We start from the raw sequence: 13,791 nt of genomic DNA, 5'->3' as shown, positions 1-13,791 counted from the left end.
AATAATACCAAAGAATGGAGTGTTGCCCGCATGCAGCATTAATGTGTCGGGATGCATGGCGAGACCTTGAACTGTCTGCCCCCAGTGTTAACAAAAGAGAGCGCAATAAACTTTGACCGAGCCATGAGGGGTTCACGTGTGTGAGAGCCTGAGTGTAGTCTGTAAAATCAAAAGTGACAGAAGAGCTCAGAGTTCATGATGATGAGCAGGATCCAGGTCTTACGTGACTGCCAGACTCATCCATCCTCCAATCAGCAGGGTGAGAACAATTACCTGTCATTACCGTTTATGAATGCAACTCTCCAAAATGATAATCTTTTCCTCCCCCCATCCATCTTTCACTCTTTCCAATGATGAGAATATAGCTGCATCATGGGGGTGTCAGACAGCACAGCTTTTAAACTAAGCCTTACATTTAGACTCTCTCTCTCTCTCACATTTACTAATGAGTCATCACATCACTATCAGCTTGTATAGCTATATACTTAGGAGACACATCCAACTAGACCTCAATTACTTCCTTCCTTCCTCTTCTGGGACAGCCAGAGAATAGTGACAGGAAACAGAGAAGGCACTCAAGGAATTCCTTTGTTAATGCTGCTGATTGAGAAGCACTTCTGCTGCATTATTTTCTGATGCACTGAGACAAACTGGCAATAAAATATGCAGCAGTAAAGATGTTCAGGATTTCTTTTATTGAAAAATATAGGTTATTTTTGAATAATACAGGGGGAAAAAGCTGTAAATCTACAGTAAAGATGACAACAGTAAGGCATAATATACAAAATTATACAGAGAGAACACAGACAACTTCCCATTCGCACCAAATTGTTAAACCTAGAAATTACCTGAATATATTATGTAGTGTTTGAGTGATTGAAAATATAAATATCCAGTTATGCATATTCATTTTCTCCTTTTTCCTCCTGCATGATATCACATCTCAGAACACCATTTTATTTATTTTTTTAAGCTTCAAGCTGGAACTCAGTCTTAAATTCAACAGCGATTACCCATACAGAGAAAGAAGTGGCAGACAGAGTTGACAGGCTCTCCCAAAAGTGAGCTTCATACTAAAATTATTTTAATTATTTGGCACATCTGTCAGTTTCAGTTAAGGCAGTGAAATCAATCAGCGCAACTAAGCCTCAATACTTCTGGCCATGGCTTTTAATGATGCAAGAGATACAGTCAAGCTGCAATGACTATGCAACTTGCATAAAAATAGCAATCTTTTCTTGATGCTCTTGCATCTATTGCTGGCTGCGTCTTTCTTTTTCATCCACTCTTCAAACAGAAACACAAACATAGCAAAAGTTTTTTTTAAATCAAAGATAAAAACAACAGGTTTTAACTACCAAATGTGAGTAGTTTCCGTTTTAACTGTTCCTGCTGGTACACTAATTTTTCAATAATGCATACCCCAAAGCCCTGCTCGTGAGTAGTAGTGGAAATTGTTTTACACATTAAGGCAGCCCCTGGACTAATGAGGATGAACATATTTTACAAGGTTCAGTTGCACCACTGCAGCTGCTCGAATGTATAAAAACAAGGAAGGAAGTGGTTATCAGACTCTTCAGTTTCAACTTGAAATAACAGATTAGAAGGAAGTAGGCCAATTCATGTCAGTTTACGGAAATCTGCTCATCATCATCATTATGGATTTTTTCAAAAAAAAAAAACAAAACAAAATCTGTTCATTGGAAAAGAGAAAACAAACAGTGCACAGTCCTCCTCCAGTGCGCCACACAATGCTCTTCACACCTCTGGCTTCCTGTAGTAACACCATGCTTCATGCTTTAATGCAGGCCAATACGTCTCCATTACCTTTCATCCCTGCTTTTCTCAAATTCAAACTGAGGCTAAGCCTGTGTGGCGCTCACAGTGAATCAAAAACAGAAGAGAATTTAGGGCTTGGGGCTTTGTGGTCCAGTATTAGAGCAGGAAATGGCAGCCTTTGAGCAGCGTCACAAGGAGCCCGAGTTACATAAGGGAGAAAACTCTGACAGATCTATGGCGCTTTACAATAATATTTTAAGATGAAAGAGGCTCAAGGCAGGGCTTCACACTCCAGTGCCAAACACGGTCCCCTTTATTGTGACAAGATACCTACCAGTGATCCTGTGGTGACAGAGGCCTTCTGTTCAGCTCAGGCCTCTTGATGTCCCGCAGCCAGAGAGAGAAAGTGCAAGAAGAGAGAGGCAAACCAAATGAAAAAAAAGCACATGTGACACATCAAGTGAGAAGGGAAAGAGAGAGAGAGAGAGAGAGAGAGCGAAAGCGTGAACTAAGCTTTAGTTGTGGAAAGTGTTTTTCCTACAAAAGTTTCTTTCCAACTCATCCTCCCTGCTTACTTCTGGAATGTTCCATATTCAAAAAGTGGCTGCTCTTCCATGTCAGTTCCCTCAGACAGATTGACAGTCAAACAGAACGTGGAGGGTAAGGCTTTCTGACAGATGGAGTTTGGGCTTGTCCTAAAGGAGCAGTCACTCTCTCCTTGCAGACCTACAAAGTAGGAGTACTCCGTGTCTTCTTCACAGTTCCATACCCACAGTAACCGACGACAGTGTCTTACTTCTGTTCAAGTGCAAATCCACACTGTCAAAGGACTTGCTAGTTTCATAGAAGGCTTTGGAATCTCATACGCGGATCTCATCGTCTTCATCCTCCAAGAAAGAGGAGAAGTTGCTCTCCTCCTCTGGCGGGGCACTGAAGGTGGCGCTGTCTGTATCTCCTGCATAGGTCTGGCTGTTTGGTTTCTCATCCAGAGCAGCAGAACCAGAGCTGGACATGGAGCAGCTGTCTAGATGCTGCAAGTGTTTGGGCCGAGTCTCAGGAGTGTACTCTGGTGTGTAGGGCCCTCCATTCTCAGGCCCCAGATCAATAGAGCTGCCTGGATGCATGGAGGCCTGCTGCTGCAGTTCTGCAGCTTCTTCCTCTGCCTCCATCGGCTCCTCTGTATGCTCATCTTTTTCTCTCTCCACGCTATCCTCTTCCTCGCCGTGGGAGCTGAGAGGTGGTGAGGCACGGCCCTCGCTGCTCTTGCCCTCCTCGTAGCCAAGATCGTCATCCTCCTTCTCCATCACCCCCAGGATGTCACCCAGCATGGAGGGCCCCAGGTCGACATGGAAAGACATTACTGACACAGCATGCTTCATGCCACCGCCATAGTGGTGGGGGGTCTCCGGAAGCTCGGTCAGCTCACCAAAGCTTCGCTCTTCTAGCTCCAGGAAGTGAGTAGCTGCAGCTGCACCTCTCTCATCCACGTCCCCTTGGTACTTAAAAGGACTCGAGGACAAACTCTTTGACACCATACTGTCCCCTCTGTCGTCGTCATTGAGGAAGGGCAGAGACATGGCATTTTTCACATAGGTAGGTGACCCAGCAGGGGCTATCAGAGCGTTGTCTCTGTGCTGGTCCACTCTGGTCACCGACTGGGAGCGTTTGCTGCTCCTGAAGGTACGAGACAGTAGGCCAGGCCGGGGAGAGCTGGGGTGGGATGTGGTCTCAGAGGGTGGTTCCCCTGAACGGGTGCTGAGGAAGGAGGTGTCTCCAAACGCATCACCACTGCGGCCTACATGCATGGTGTGGCGAAAGTCACCCAGTGGAGCACTGATCATCTCCCTGGTCAGATCCATGCGTGAGCGGCGCTTGGTCTGGGAGGAACCAGAAACTAGCTGTTTTAGGATTGGCATGGTGGCTGATCAGCTGTTTTCTTTTGTACAGAGATTAAGTCAAAGATGCAGTCGGGCAACAAAAAGAACTTCCAAATTCTTAAATATAATCCTTCTCAGAGACCTTGGAATGAATACTGACACTCCTCAAATGCAGGCAGCCCGGGAACCTGAAAATGAAAATAGAATAAATTACACAGAACATTTAAATGTAACTTTGCTCATAAATTAATACTTCAATTTAAATAAAAGAAGGTATTCTAAGTAAAAACATCTATCACAAAGGAATGCACATAAAAAAAAAAAAAAAAGCAGCATGAAATAATATTTGAACCCGCTTACTAACAGAAAACATGCTCTATAGCATCTCCATGCCACACACACACTTATGGATGTCAAAAATAAACCAACTTAAGTCAAATAAGGCCAACCTAAAGACATCTTTATACTACATCTTAATATTCACATTTGGCTGATTATTAAAGTAAATAAAAACATTTCTAGGAATTTCAAAATGTTCCACTAATTACAAGAGCTGAAGCCATCAATTATGCTACTCCATAATGATAAGCAGTACTCTACAAACATCTCTGTGAGATGACCTCTGAAATGCACTGGAAAAACATGATGGGTAACACCACAGCATTCTGCTTTAAAACTGCATTAGAACAGAGAAAAACACCAACCACAGACCAACAAGAATCAGAGAAGGATAGTTGAGTGCTGCCAGGGATTTTCTGGCGCAAAGCTCAACCTTGACTGCACAGATTACAGTATATGACCAAGAACTAATCTTCCTAACCACAAAAAAATTTAATTATGCAAGCATCAGAGAACAATGAACACTGGGTATGCTATTCACCGAGCACAGAAGCATTGTTTTGACAAGTGCATATGAAATTGTGATCAGAACGAGAGACAATATTACCGAGCCATCTTCTCCCTCTCAGACAACAGTGTTTAAGCTCCTAGTGGTTTGTGACTGACCGGTGATAGGAAACATCTTTCTGCATTATTGAAACATGCAGCCCAGACAGAGGAAACAGCAGCACCACAGGCTGCCAGCCAGTCACTGCTGCTTCCTCCTCAGGTGCCGAAGCAGGGCCTCTCATTAGTAACACATCCCAACATAAAATACACATAAAAAGAGCACTGCCACGGTGGTCTGCAAAAGAAGTGCAAGCAGTTTCTGCAGACAGACAACAAAAACACATGCACCTCTGATTTGTGGGTGGAAAATCCCTATGGTTACAGAGGCCTGAAGGAAATGCTTACCATGCAGTCTTAAGCATGCACCTCTTCGGCTTGCACATAGCGCTTCTTTCTTTCTTTACTCACGCCAACACAGGAAGATCATTAAACCAGACAGTGACTTAACCTTGACTTTGGATTTCTTACAGGCAAGCCTTCAAAAGATATTTAAGTCCGAGTTGTTTTTGGTAGAAGTGTTGTTGGGAGATTTTGGCTATTTAATGTGGCAAGCTTTTTAGTGCATTGACCTCGTTCTTCTGTCTCCGCCCCCCCCCAGCCACCCCGCCTTTGCCAGCTGAGCCACTTCTTCTCTTCCTGTTAATGCCTTCACCTGCTTTGGTTTCCATGGAAACACCCTCCTGCAAGCAAGCATCAGCATTTCCTGTCAGGGGCTGCAGAAGGCTTCAGGCGTCATACAAGCACACAACACATAGCCTCCTTCTGTGTCAACCTAGAGCTTAGATACTACACTACAACTATGGTTTCACCCATTCACTCCATCCATTTGGTGTATTTTTTTTTTTTATTGGTTAAAAATGGATCTCTCTCTCTCTCTCTCTCTGTTTTTTTTTTTTTACGACTACTTGCTTCTGGGTGGCATAAGCAGACAAGGAAAAACAACCAGAGGATGAAACAAGGAGAGATGGAGAAAGCCTGCCTTCTCCCCCCCAAGGACAGGATCAAACTGAAAAGCACAATGGTGCCCAATGCAGGGCGATGGGTTCTTCATCAACTTCAGGAAGCTCTGCAGCAGCACAGGCCTCTAGCAATTACATTCAACCTGATTCACAGCACTGCTATGTTTACAGCTTTGTGTATCTTTGTGTAAGTGTGCGTGGATGCACGTGTGTGTGTGTGTGCACACATGTGAATGAAAAAGTGGAAAAGGGCCTGAGAAGGCAGCAGTTAGCGTGGGAACTACGGGGTCACAGCGGGAGGATTGACTTTATAAACAGACTTTCTCAACACTCAGGGTCTGGCTGCAGCAGAGCCCACTTGAGACACAGAATGTGGGACAGAAACAGACAGGACGAGCAAACGAAGCACATCTGCATCATTTCATTTTGACAGCAAAACAGGAACCAAGCTTCTCAAATCCTAACACACACTGCACACTTTTCTGACCTACAGACCTTGAGCCCTTTGAATGATATGTGATTTTGAAGATGACGGACCAGTCTAGATGTGGTACTCCTCAACTTCTGAATGAAGCAGCAGTGCATGCCTGCGTACACTGCGATGAAGTTGAGAACACTGGGAATGTTTCCAAACCTTTGGCAATGCTTCCTCACTTCTCTCATCTTTTCACATCTGTTTAGGTAAAATGATATTCCAACTTGTTTCCCCAAATGTATTTATGTCATGGGAATGTAATGTTAGCTCGGTTTATAGATCCCATAACTCATTTATCAATATAAATACCTAGCCTGCTTCTAAGGAGGGTTCTAAATACACTTAAATATCATATGGTAGCCGCTACTTTGTGGGAAGAAAATACGCACACCCAATTCTTCTGAGGGAAAAGCAAAGAAATAACATGGGAAAGATATAAACAGAAATTGGTTCTTTTACTGTAAGTGGTGAAAAAAGCATGCACTAAATCAGACTTGAGTGTATTCACTTGGGAGAATTTTGTATCTTGAAAGGAAATGCTGCAGTCATTTCTTAACTGTAGAGATATGCTACATGAGAGGAAGTGAACCAATACGCGTAAGCTACGACTCAAAACCACTCTTATAATTATTATTTAATGTTTTACAGCTCAGCAAACACACAAAAACATCACAAGACTGAATTTACATGCACGACAAGACTCCTGTTCATCGTTTGAAAGAGATTTTGACATCCTGGATAATTTGTGTTTAAGACGAACTTAACTTTTCACTTCTCGCCAATTCGCTCACACTTGGCCAGTCAACACTAATACACAAGAGATCCCTCACAGCACTCTCAAACATGACTAATGGTCCATTTTCCCTAATTGAGTATTGATGCATCTTGTTTGTACTTAATTTGTCCAGTGTGTATTCTACTGTCTGGGAGAGGGTGGCTGCTACAGTGGCAGAAAGCCTTCCGTCTGCCTCATTTGAAGGCACTGACCTGGATGGACAATTGCATGACCCGAGGGTGAAATGACGTTAGGGGGTGGGAGGCCACATGCACCCAAATCTGAGTGAAAAACAGGGACAAAAATGTCTGGTCTCCTCTGTCCTACTGACATCTGAAACTGTTCCGCCACTCTTACCATCTCATTCATTCCCATATGTTTAAACCTAGCAAGAGTAGTTGTTCAGTAATAGGCTAGAACACGCACGCATGTGCACACACATACACACACACACACACACACACACACACACACACACACCAGAAATTAAGCAGACAAATGGCCTGTAGAAGATAGGTATCTGCCATGCAACTCAGTTAAGCAGGGCTGAATATCTCATTTAGGAAGGAGCAGCCCGGGAACAAACAGTGGAAATCACATCATCTCTCAATCAGGCAGACAGAGAACAACAGGCATCAAGCTGATGCTGCCCTTTGAGACAAATACAGCAAGGAGGAAACACACAGCTCTAATGAAAAAATTACAAATAAAACCTTCCCACTTACATAAAAGCCAGATTTAGCGGTTCCTTAAATGGCTCATTTAGGGCACTAACGGCTGTTTGCTTATGTGAATTTAGATCAAGTTGTTGACCCCCCCCCCTCCCCCCATGAAATTCTCCATGCCATTCTTCACCATGCAGTTCCAATAGAGCCAGAAAGCCCAGGGCTCATTTTGATCAGTCTAAATCCTCTGTGGCCTAAAGAGCAAAGCAAATCCTAAATCCGTTACTGTGAAATGCTGAACATGATGGGGAAATGCCCGGTGTGGTTTGCTGGCCAGCCCCCGTTCACACCAACCTTCGCCTGTGCGTGTTTGCTTCATTTTTTGTGACCCAACAATTCTATCCCAGTGATTGATGTTGAGTTGAAACGATTAACGTTAAATCAGTCACATTTTTTTTTTTAAACTTTTTATAATTGATTAATTGTTTTTCAAGGAAAAACGCAAGACATGATTGTTCCAGTTTGTCCAATGTGAAGATGTGAAGATCATTGTGGGGTTTTGGACTGTTGATCAAACAACATAAGACTGTTGAAGACATCCCATTTCTCTAGAAAACTGTGATGCACATTTTTCATTATTTTAGGGCTGCAGCTAACGATTATTTTATTCGAAGCTTCTATAGATTATTTCAACGATTCATCGATGAGTCGTTTAAGAAGTACTTTTGCTTGGCGGCGGCAGCAGGATTTAAGTGATTAAATGCTAAAGTTACAGTTACCTTGTCTGTGGTCCGCTGGCAGAACACCGGCTGCTTTCTGATAACGTGCAGTCGTACTGTTGCCGAGGCGACATAAGTTTCGTTTTACGGTGGACGGACTGTGCCATTACAGAGTTGTTGTTTTCTTTAACTTGAAATAATCCCATACTTTGGACACTTTCTTCTTTTTCCCCTCACTATTTTCTCTCTCTTCCTCCACTTTCCATTATAATCACGTCTTGTTCACAGCGTATGCGCGATGTGCGACAATAATAAATGTTATTAATCGTTTAGAGATGAATAAAACACCTCAATAGTAATTTGATTTCTGCAAAAACCAAGAATACCAACTCTGGGTAAAGGAAGGAGAAGATGAAAGGCCCCAAACCTCACACATCAGTGTTTTTGCCTTACCTTACCCTGACAAGGTGGTGTGAGGCGGTCTGTTATGCTAATGTCACGCCTCACCCAGCAGGACATTCTGCTTGGTAAGGATCAAAGCGCAACAGATTTTTTAGAGCTTTCCTGCTAATAAATGTGCCTGTGGGTTTTTTGAATTGGCTTTCATATTAGTAAGCACTAAATCTGTAGCTATCTTTAGATCAGTGAGTAGCATATTTGAGGTAAACAGCTTGGGCTGGAAGAACAAACTCACTCAAGACCTCAGCAGTGTGTAAAAATGACATTCAGTATAGGCCTACTAGTAAATTATTATACAACAGTTACATTTAAATCAGTTTGAAATGGTAGCTGCAGTAATGGAGCAACACTTAAACCAACTATAAAAGTCACTATTAGCTACACAAGCAGATCAGACTAGCTAATGAGAAGCGAGGAAAAGTGATGGACAGATGATGGCCAGTACAGAGAACAGACACTATAGCTTTCAAAAGAGCCCCGACAGCCAATGAAAGGATTCCTGGCAGAGAGTAGGCCTGCAGCCAGTCAGCTCAACGTGTACAAGCTGACCTCGGATACCTGAGAGGAGATGACCTGTTTCTTTTACATTTACAGTCAACACAGCCTCCAGACACAATGCTCCATCTCTTTTCTTTCCTGTCCTCCACTTTGAACAGTCAGCTTTTATTACAGACACAAAAAGCGGAAGGCAAGAATTCTGTACTTCATTTCGACACGTTCAAGAATGAAGAGTATTCTGCGGGCTAAACGAGAGCGATACACATCATTTTTATGGCTCTACAATGGCTGTTTATACACAGTGTTGTCTGTTCCTGCTCTATGCTACCGTCTCTGATTCAAATAAGAGTTATAAACATGCGACTGCATTTGCATCCAGCACGGCACAAAATCAGCGTCATCTGTGTGCTGGGCATGGCTTCTAAATACAAATGGAGGGTGGTGGTGGCTGGGTGGGGTGGGGTGAAGAAATTGGCTCCACTCCGGCATTTAGAGTGTCTGAACATAATCAGAGAGAATGAGCAGAAAGCAGGTTGACATTGGCGATATCAACACAAGAGCATGCCAGAAATAACTACTTAACACTGTTTTGGATGTTTCCAGTAATGAGAGACTGCTAAAGCCTCCCCAGCTTTTTTGTTTTCATCCAGCTGGACCTGCAAGGTCAACGACCAGCTCCAGGTCATTAATAACAGTCTCCATCTCCTCAAAGACGTTTGAGCACAGAACTGCAAGAATATGACAAATTAATGCAAAGAAAACCAGTAACCTCAACTTGGCAATTAGACCACAGCTTCTCAAAAGCACTGATCACACAGCCACACATGAAGGACGTGTTTCACTGAGAAATATGTTAGCGTGTTAGGGGTACATCCACAGGAAGGGCAGGGAGTAAACCCTCCCATCTCTCCAGAAATCTACCCAGCCTGCCCTTCCTGGCCACCCAATGTAAACAAGACTGTCCGCCATTATGCTGCATTACGGATGAGCTACACAAACAAACACAGCTCATATCTCCATCAACACATAGTTTTAATAACCTACAGGGCCGTGGACGAGTGCTGGGACTGTATGTGTTCAACAACAGCCATAAATGGAACAAGAATCAGCGCATGGAGCACCTCAGGTTCAGACAGTGACATAATTATCTTAGAAGCCGAACACGGTCAGATCTTCTCCGCAGCAGATGGCTGAATCACAGCTTATGATAGTTCCGGCCTCTGGCCCTGGTGTCCGTATCGTCACCCGGGACAGACTGACACACAGACTGGACAGGTATCTCTGAAGGGCTGCAGAAGATTAGTGGTTACATTTTTGAAAGACTCTAGTGGAAACCTGTGCTGCTCAATGGAAAGAATACAGGGAAATTATGGGATCCGGCGAATCTAGTTTTAAAGTGTGAGAGTGCCATAATTATAGCGTCAGAACAGCAGAAAAGTAACAAAATGCACAGGCTGGTGGGAAGCCAAGTGTGCAGCTATCAAACAGTGGAGGGCTTCTTTTGTCAAAGAGTTGTCTTTTCTTTTTTTTTGAAAATACAAGAAACCACTGGACCTGTGTATGGCAATGCTCTCATTCTTAAGTGGATAATCAGTGTACTGTGCATGGGTTCCCTTTCAGAATTTACATTCCAATAAGTGGATGAATACAAATCAAATAGCCAAGAAGGATTCATACAGTGACACATATTGACACTGCTGTCACAAAATCCAGTACATGACATTACACTTGTGCAGTTTAAATTTATAAACCCTTTGCTGCTACACTGATAAACACCATCAAATATGTACAACTAATGACAAGGAAACAGGATGGTAGAAGAGAATAAACATTTCCACTGGCTCATATAACAACCCCAGCCTACCAGGTCACAATGCAGCATGATGGGTAAGACCAGAAAACAATGCCACCAAACAAAAGACACAGGAACAAACACAGCATTCACACAGTGACATAAGAGATGGCCTTAGAATTTGATGTTGGGACAACAACGTTATAAAAAAACAAAACAAAACCGGTAGGTGGCAGCGTACAATTGAACTAGTCAAACTAGCAAAAAATATCCGTGAATTGTTTACTGAGAGAATTAATGTTTTCTACAGCTAGCACATTTTCTACTGAGCTGGGAGTTAGGTCTCTCATTTGCAGAACTGTGGTAGTAACTAAGAGCACTGACAACAACAAAACATGTTACTTATATGCTACACATCTTTCAAAAGAACTGTCATATTCTCTATAATAACCCAACAGTTCACCATCACCACAGTCAGAGGCATTCCAGGGGGGAAAAAAATAACAGTTTATATTGGTATTTCCTGGAATGTGAAGGGGCTGGACAGGACACACACGTTGCCTCAAATGAGCACACAAACTGCAGACATGTTCAAACAAGGATGCAGGACTAACCGCTCACTGGCCACAAATAATACACTAGAAGTTGCACTTCAGCGCCACCACAGAAGGCTTTTCAGCTGCCCATTATCTGTGAAATGAAAAGTAAGGCGCACAAACTTGCAAACTTTTTTAAACTAAATTCTGAGCAGTTAGCGTTTCCTAGGCTATGAGCCAGCAAAATGCTGTCTGCGTGGTGCTGTGCCTGATAACAGAGAATGCTTGGCACAGTGTCCAACACCACACAGAGGAAGGATAACTTTCACCTTCAAGCACTAAACACATTTAGACGCTTTGTAATTTAAGAGACAGAAGAAAGCAGAGGAGGCAGAACCTGTGCAGGCCGGTTTAAAACATGTCACCTGTTCTGAAAGGCATTTCAGAGGCACTTCTGGAGAAAAAAAGTAAACAGGTTAAGCCTATGACACATAAATCTTGGCGATGAGGCTTACTTGTTTGCTGCGTCGTAAACCTAAATCCATCACAGCGTGCGGGCAGAGCAGTTTGACATCACGCGACGCACTCTCCATGTTTTGGATAATGCAGGTCAAATCTCAAATTTAAACCTACAAAAATAAAGAAAGCCACCCAATTTGCCTTACAAACAGAGGCCTCTGATAACATTATCTCCTCAAACAATTGCTGAGGAGTTCTTATCAGTATGGTGGTGACGGAATGAACTTCAGACTTAAGGTCCATCACCTTATTATTATCCCAGTCAATGAGCTCATCAGACACCATTGTGACACCAAAGCCAGGCAATCTCAGCAGGACAGCCATGTCAACATGGCTCTGGTGTACATGGGTAATGAACTGAATGAACAGGACAGGCACACACTGCGTGTTGGGGCAGAAACTGTGTAATGTGGGGATTTTTTTTGGTGTCATCTGATCATGGACAAGTCATCAAGTCAATGTGCTAATTTAACTTCCTCTACAACCTAAACAGACATTGTATGCTTGAATACGTTTAAACAAATGTGTCAAAACATATCAGTATTGAGAAAAACGTGCATTAGTACACATACTACACAAGTACATAGTACACAACTACATTACATTCACTCTATGCCCATTGCAATTCAAAACGTCACATGTGTGGCCTAATTATGAATATTATGAAGCTCAATATCTGTTTTCCTATGAGGCCTATAAGAGTTTTCTTTTGGAGAGTTGTTGAGTTACAAAAAAGAAAGAAGTTAATGCATAAATTCTATCTTCAAAACATTCCCATATAAGCTAATAAACGTTATGGAGAAATTGGTATTGTTGCTGAGGGGCTGCAGACAAATATGCTCGATTCTCGCCACATCAATTGCCTCCACAATACAATTCTTGAGAGAGTAAAATATCATTAAAAGTATCCATTTGGCAGCACCCAATCCACTTCTGCAATCATCAGGATGATACGGTCACATTACAATAAAGCTCTGATTCTGGGTGGGTCAATGGCAGGAGAACAATAAGTAGCTGACCACAAAAGCGTCATCTGCCTGGCAGCACGCCGTGCGCTCTACTGAAACACTCAGTATAGCCGCTCTGTGTTTGTTAGGGTACATATTTGAGCTGTATGCACAAATGCAAATGTACCTATTATGTAGTGAAGTTTAAGTGCAAGAACAAAGACTGAAGCGAACACACTTACCGAGCATCCCATTCATAAAGCCGGGTGCTGCTTCACTTTTAGGCCCCCAGCAGGTTGACAATGGGGGCGCGTTCATCAAACCAAAGGAGACGCAAACCGCGGATCAACTCTGGTAATCCAAATAACACTGTTAGACACAGAGGACTCTCTTTTTTTCATAGAAATGTTACCGTTGCTGTCACCGCATCCTCAGAAGTGGTGCTGGTTCTCTGAAGCGCAATAACTCACTATGCCTCCTTCCTCAGTAGTAGTGCGCGTGAACACGCCCTCTTTGCGTTGCTCCTTAAAGACACAGGATGCCAGCATGGGGCCTCTCAGACAGGCTCGATCTAATTTCCTTCACTCTGAAAGGTGTGACACAGCATGAAAAAGAAACAAGGAAAATAAATCATTATAAAAACTTTAATACCATTACCTCATGCTGTTTCAATGTTGTGTTTATACTCCTTCACTATAACAAATTGCTTGGCTGAGGATAAAGAGCTGATGAGTCATTGAGAGGGAAAATATGCATGAACACCAAACATACCAAAGGAAATAAGAGAAAATAACATCCTTCTTGCAGTGCCCTATAGTACATTTTAATGTACTTACTGTAGGG

At 42.9% G+C, this 13,791-nt stretch overlaps 1 protein-coding gene across 1 annotated transcript; it reads right to left on the bottom strand.

Moving 5' to 3' along the window:
* Positions 1–676: 676 nt before the first annotated feature.
* On the bottom strand, positions 677–13,435 carry cdc42ep4a (CDC42 effector protein (Rho GTPase binding) 4a). The gene is made up of 2 exons (XM_046042128.1): positions 13,191–13,435; positions 677–3,844 (listed from the first exon to the last, which is right to left on the bottom strand). Exon 2 carries the CDS (start codon positions 3,693–3,695, stop codon positions 2,640–2,642), a length of 1,056 nt encoding a protein of 351 aa, XP_045898084.1. The 5' UTR covers positions 3,696–3,844; positions 13,191–13,435; the 3' UTR covers positions 677–2,639.
* Positions 13,436–13,791: the final 356 nt, after the last annotated feature.

This window comes from Micropterus dolomieu, linkage group LG02, assembly GCF_021292245.1.
Source record: "Micropterus dolomieu isolate WLL.071019.BEF.003 ecotype Adirondacks linkage group LG02, ASM2129224v1, whole genome shotgun sequence".
NCBI lineage: Eukaryota > Metazoa > Chordata > Actinopteri > Centrarchiformes > Centrarchidae > Micropterus > Micropterus dolomieu.
This window is presented reverse-complemented; position numbering and strand designations above follow the sequence as displayed.